Below are 5,723 nucleotides of genomic sequence, written 5' to 3'. Positions count from 1 at the left end.
GTTGCCTGCACTGAGATCCTTTGAAGGCTGGGCTCAGTTGGGAAGTGGTGACTGAAGTACTGACATGTGGTTTTTATGTGTGGCTTGGGCTCCCTCACAGCATGGCAGCCATATGATCGTTGAACTTACTTGGAAGCTCAGGGATCCAAGAATGAGAGTGTCCCCACCAAGGAGGAAGAAGGTGCATGGCCTTCTGTAACCTGCTCTGAGAAGTCACTTAGCTCCCCTTCCACACCCTCTAGGAGTTCATTTTCCTTCAACCACTATTGGTTAAAGAAGTCAGAAGTCTGCTCAGATTCTAGGGTAGGGACATACATCCCCTCTTCTCAATAGGTGTGTCAAAGAATTTATGAGCATATTTTAAAACCACTGCATAATCATATGCATTCATTCAACTGATTGAATTTCAACATATAAACTACGTGAAATTTTAAAACTCTATTTATAGCTAGAGTGTTTATCTTTATTGAGATGTTTAGAAGTGAATATTGATTGAGGTGTTAATTTGAATGACATGGGTTTTTCCTGTTTGTTCCCCAAACACACAAACATTGATCACACCCAAGTTTAGGGATGCCAGAGATGACAGTAAAATAGGCATTCAACATTTGGCCTTGCAAAGGCCAATTCCAAAGCTGAACCCACGGAACAGATTTTGGTTGAATACCATGGCTACAATCGTAATTCAGCGCATCTTTCATATGTGACCTCCCTGAATCTCCAAAACTTCCTAATATGAAGGTTTTTATTAGCATTCCTATTGTGGAGAAAAGCAAGGAGCTCAGTAACTCTCTTGTCTAAGATCACACAGCTAGAAAGCAGCTTTGCTGGGCGTATCAGTGAGGCCCTGGCAGGGAACAGATGGCAACTCAAACGGAGTCACATAAAAGTGCTTTTTAATTAACTGCTAACAAAGGTGTTGTCCATGGGCACCAAGTTGAAGAAACCAACAAGGAAAGGTGAGGCGCCATCTGTAGGCCTGGGGGACTGCGGTGGGGGAGGACGGGGAGAAGTTTCTAGAATTTTCTGGAAATTCATGGAAAAACCCGGGAGCAGGAGCTGGAGAAGGCTGCCCAACAGGACCTGTGGCTTTTGCAAGGGGTATCCAGGGACATTAAAGCCGCTTTTTCCTCCTGCCCCGTCCCCGAGGCCCACACGGAGTCAAGGGTGGAAGGAGGGGGCCTGGAGGGGCGATCGGAGAACACCCAACCCCCTGGCTCGCTGATCACGTGAGCTGCCGCGCTCCCAACGGCACCTCTGCCCAACCGCAGAGCCAACTTGCGGGCCACGGTCAGTCTTAGCAACCGGCGGTCGGTTGCCATGGAGACCTCGAGACTTGCGCGGCCCGAAGACGCGGAGCCGCGGCGCGGGAGCAAGTGCGCAGGCGCGCGCTGCGACGCCAGCCTCGACTCAGCGCAGCTGCGGGGATCGAGGCGGGACGCCGCGTGACCCGCCCGGCCCGGAGTGGGGGCGGACGGCGGTTTCTCGGCTCCTAGTGTCCGGAGCAGCAGCGTCGGGTGGCCGGAGCCAGCGCCTGGGGAGCGGCTGCATCCCAGCGGCCTCTCCTTGGCCTGGCCGGCCGGCCGCTCGGAGGCGGGGCTGCCGGGTACCAGGCCCGGGGGAGGGGCCGAGGGCAGTTTGCGGCAGATTCCCGGACACGTGTGAGCACCCGGGGCCCGGTTGGGGGAGGAGGGTCTTGGGAAAGTGCGAGGCCTCCTCCTGCAGGCCAGCCACGGAGGGGGCAGCTGGGATCTCTGAGCTTGGCTGATTTCACGGAAATCTGATCTCATTCTCTTGTGACCTTGCAGGGTTAATATTTGGGCAGCCCACGCCCCCCTTGTAGACTCTTTAGTACACGTGAGATTAGATCCGCTAAGTGTCCAAGACCATGGCCATGAACCTTCTGGAAGATTGGTGCCGGGGGATGGAAGTGGACATCCACAGGTCCCTGTTGGTCATAGGCATCCCAGAGGACTGTGGACATGCAGAAATTGAGGAGACCTTGAATGGGGTCCTCTCTCCCCTGGGCACATACCGCGTGCTCAACAAGATTTTTGTGAGGGAGGAGAATTCCAAGGCTGCCCTCATCGAGGTAGGCGAGGGGGTGAATCTGAGCGCCATACCCCGCGAATTCCCAGGAAGGGGCGGTGCCTGGAGAGTGGTCTGTAGAGACCCCACCCAGGATGCTGAGTTTTTAAAAAACTTGAATGAATTCCTGGATGCCGAGGGGCGCACCTGGGAGGATGTGGTCCGCCTGCTCCAGCTCAACCACCCCGCGAGGTCCCAGAACCAGAATCAAACCTCAGAGAACTGGGCAGAATCTTTGGGTGTGCTCTTGGGCGCGGTGGTGCAAATCATCTTCTACATGGATGCTGAGATCCGCAGTCGGGAGGAAGCGAGGGCTCGGGAGGCCGCTGAGTTCGAGGAGATGGCAGCCTGGGCTTTAGCAGCAGGGAGGAACGTCAAGAAGGAGCCAGGGCTAGTTGCAGAGGTGGGCTCTGCCTTGAAGGTGGAGAACCCCAACAACTGGAATGAGGTAGAAAACCAGGGTGACCCTCCGAAGCCTTTGGTTCGCAAGGCTGGAGCTAAGACTCGCTCCAGGAGAAAGAAGCAGAGAAAAAACCCCAAGCAGGAACCAGTGCCCTGGAAAAAGCCCAAAGGCAGCCACTCCAGCAGCTCAGCCTGCTTGGAGGATCCTGGTGCCGAAGGCATGGAGATCTCAGAATCTCTCAAGAGCAACAAAAAGCCCTGCGTGAAGCAGGAGGAGGTGGCTTTGAAGAAGCCCATGGCAAAATGTGCCTGGAAGTCTCCCAGAGCCCCCCCTCTGGAGGCCCCTGCAGCAGCTGAGAGCCTTGGCGCCGCCTCGGAGTCAGACCAAGATGCCGCCCAGGAGAGCCCCCCAAAGAAGAAGGCCATGGGCTGGGCCTCCGCAAAGAATCCTGCCCCCATGAGGAAGAAGAAGAAGGTGAGCTTGGGCCCTGTCTCTTACGTCCTTGTCGACTCCGAAGATGGCAAGAAGAAGGCGGTGATTCCAAAGAAGGGGCTGGGCTCGAGAAGGGATGTGTCAGCTCAGAAGGCCCCTCGCGGCCCGCGGCCCACTGAATCACCAGCCTCAACGTCCAGGGGGCCGAAGGCCAAGCCAGAAGGCTCTCGTCATGACGCCAATGGTGAGAATGACAGCAGAAGTGATTGGGATGGTGTCAACAAGTATAGGAGGTGGGCGGAGCAGGAGTGGCTGGTGGGGGCAGAGGAGCCCAAGGGGGTGGCGGGTCAGCAGGCTGATGAGCAGGACTCCCGTTCATTGGACACACCAGTTGAGGTTTTAGAAGGTCAGAGCCCGGACCACCCTCCTGGGAGCCCTTGAAGGTCAACACTGGGGACACCTAGCAGGCAAGAGGTGGCAAAGCAAACCCACCTACCAGTCTTTTATTGATTAGTGTCACTGTAGTCATTCTGTCACTCCATCTGACCTTCTCCCTCCATACGAATTTAATGCTTTGGGGTTATGTTGTCTGTCCGGGTATGTGGCTTTAAGGGTGAAGTTTTCTGGAGGCCTGGTCCACAGGGATGGAAATGTTCCAGGACTCAGAAGGTCTTAGGAAGTAAAACGTTTCCTAATGCCACTTCTCCCTGCTTCCCCTCTTGAGCTGTTCTGATTTGTCCACAGAATCCAGAAAGCTTTGATTTGGAGCGCCACCCGTACCTGAAGAGTTGAAAGAAGACCAAGGAAGAAGTTCCAAGGCAGGAGCCAAATTTTCTCTTATCACTGGATGAAACAAGACTTTTGACTCTTTTAGGGACTGGTTAGTAGATATCTGACTCTCAGAGGTAAATGGTAGGTGAGATCTTAGGTGGGGGGTGGGGGGAGGGAGGTATAGCTCTGGTGCCCTTCTCTCTACCAAGCATGCTTTTTCATCTCTTCCTCCACTCACCTTCAGAGGCAGGAGAGTTGCTAAGTGGCTTGGGAAAATTCTAGAACGTTCATTCCCCTTTATGCATGGGAAGGGTCCCTGTTACACTTATCCATGTTCAGCCTTTCTCCCCAATTCCATGCTTCCTCCCTGGACTCCTGCATGGTCAATGACCTCTGCAGGGCCTGGGATTTTGAAAAGCTGGGCAGCCATTTTGTCCCTTCCAGCTTCTCTCCTGCGACCAGCAGGTAAGTTAAGCCAGGACCTTTGATGCATACGTGGCTGCCTTGCTCCTTTAGTCGACTGCCATCCTCTAGTCATCTAGCCAGAAGGCGGTATGGTCCCAAGAGTTGGTTTTAGGGGAAAAGAATGTCTGCTTAAGCCTTGAAGTATTTGAGTTTTAGAGTTTGTTAATAAAAATGGCACTTTGATTCCCATTTGGAGTGAGCCTCTCAGGAAGCCTCTGGGGACGAGGGATGACTTGCAGGGGAGGACTCAGGCGTTCCTACCTGTCCCACTCTGCAGCTCAGATTCTCTCCAACACATCTACCCACCAGACTGTCACCATCTTTGAAGCTGAAGATCTCTTCTCGCATTATAGTAAGAGGGAAAGAAATCTTTTAAAAATTAGCTAATTTTAATTTCTGCCCTCTGAATTTAGATGCCAAATTAGACCAGACTACCATGTGTCATGATGTGTGTGCATGTGTAGGGGAGAGGGCAGGATCCCCAAGATCGGTGGTTTCCAGACTGTATCCTGGGGAGTCCCCAAGGCATCCACAAAGACCTAATCCACATCTGTTTTTCTTGCGTGCTTTCCAAAAACTGTGAAAAATGACTACTCAGCTATGTTGTAAACCAAACGAGTCACACTGAAGACTATCAGAATATTACCTTGCATTCATAGATTAACTTGTTTTCGTACAGATCTCGAGTTAGTTGTTTCTGTGTATTGAATTTCTTGTAAATGTGACTCTGCTAAGCAAGGTTAGAAGTGAAAGAAATCCAGTCCTGTGCATGTCCTATAATCCAACACTCCTGAAGAAAAGCTTCCTTTGTAATTCACACGCCCCCCCCACTCTGCTGTGATTCATCAGTCATGTGATAGCAAGTAAATGTATTAATATGGCGCAAAATAATAATATATTCTGTCATAGAGTTTTAGCCCTTGTAAGTTTTCAGGGTATCTTTTCTGACTTCAATCTTTGTGATAAAAATGTGAACACAGTTGTTAGATGTTAGTGATTCAACTTTAAAACCAATTTCTTTGTGACAATTTCTTTCAAAAACCTGGATGAGTCTAATTGAAGATAACAGAAAAAGAATAGTTTCCATTTGCAGCTACTCACCTGTGTGTGTCAAGGTTTTCCTTGGGTGTGTGCAAGGCAAGACCCAGAAGTGGATTGGACTTTCAAGCTGCTAGAAGCCTGCGACTGCCCAGCTGCCGATTTGAAAATCTGGTCCTCTAGGGCTTCATTGTGTTAGCAGATTGACACCGTGATTATTAAATGTAAGTGTACCTACATAAAATAAAGTTCAGCAAATTAATTGTCCTGTTTAGCCTCTTTTATAAATGGAGATCACACGGACTATTTATTTTGAGAAAAGGGTTTCCCTGCGAAACAACACGAACTCCTGGACCTCCAGCTATACACAAGTGGTTATCAGACTTGGGTTTGAGCTTTAAGGACTGTTAATTTTCCATGAGACAAGAAGCCATTTCTCCTTTCTGCTGTGGCCTTCCACCGCTGTGAAAGGATCTCCCGTAGATCTTAGGGTTTCTAGAAGTTTCTAGGTAACTGGTGATGTGAA

General features: G+C 50.9%; 1 protein-coding gene across 1 annotated transcript; it reads left to right on the top strand.

Annotated features, from left to right (window-relative positions):
* The first annotated feature begins 925 nt into the window (after positions 1–925).
* PNMA8A (PNMA family member 8A) lies at positions 926–5,459 on the top strand. The gene is made up of 6 exons (XM_045531849.1): positions 926–959; positions 1,100–1,229; positions 1,272–1,445; positions 1,497–1,606; positions 1,878–3,167; positions 3,668–5,459. Exons 1-6 carry the CDS (start codon positions 926–928, stop codon positions 3,682–3,684), a joined length of 1,755 nt encoding a protein of 584 aa, XP_045387805.1. The 3' UTR covers positions 3,685–5,459.
* The last annotated feature ends 264 nt before the right edge of the window (positions 5,460–5,723 follow it).

This window comes from Lemur catta, chromosome 19 (genome assembly GCF_020740605.2).
Source record: "Lemur catta isolate mLemCat1 chromosome 19, mLemCat1.pri, whole genome shotgun sequence".
Lineage (NCBI taxonomy): Eukaryota > Metazoa > Chordata > Mammalia > Primates > Lemuridae > Lemur > Lemur catta.
This window is presented reverse-complemented; position numbering and strand designations above follow the sequence as displayed.

Coding starts and splice junctions, on each gene's coding strand:
- PNMA8A (XM_045531849.1), top strand. CDS start 926: ATGGGCACCAAGTTGAAGAAACCAACAAGGAAAG. Junction 960..1,099: donor GAAGAAACCAACAAGGAAAG/GTGAGGCGCCAT, acceptor GGCTTTTGCAAG/GGGTATCCAGGGACATTAAA. Junction 1,607..1,877: donor CTCGGAGGCGGGGCTGCCGG/GTACCAGGCCCG, acceptor AGATCCGCTAAG/TGTCCAAGACCATGGCCATG.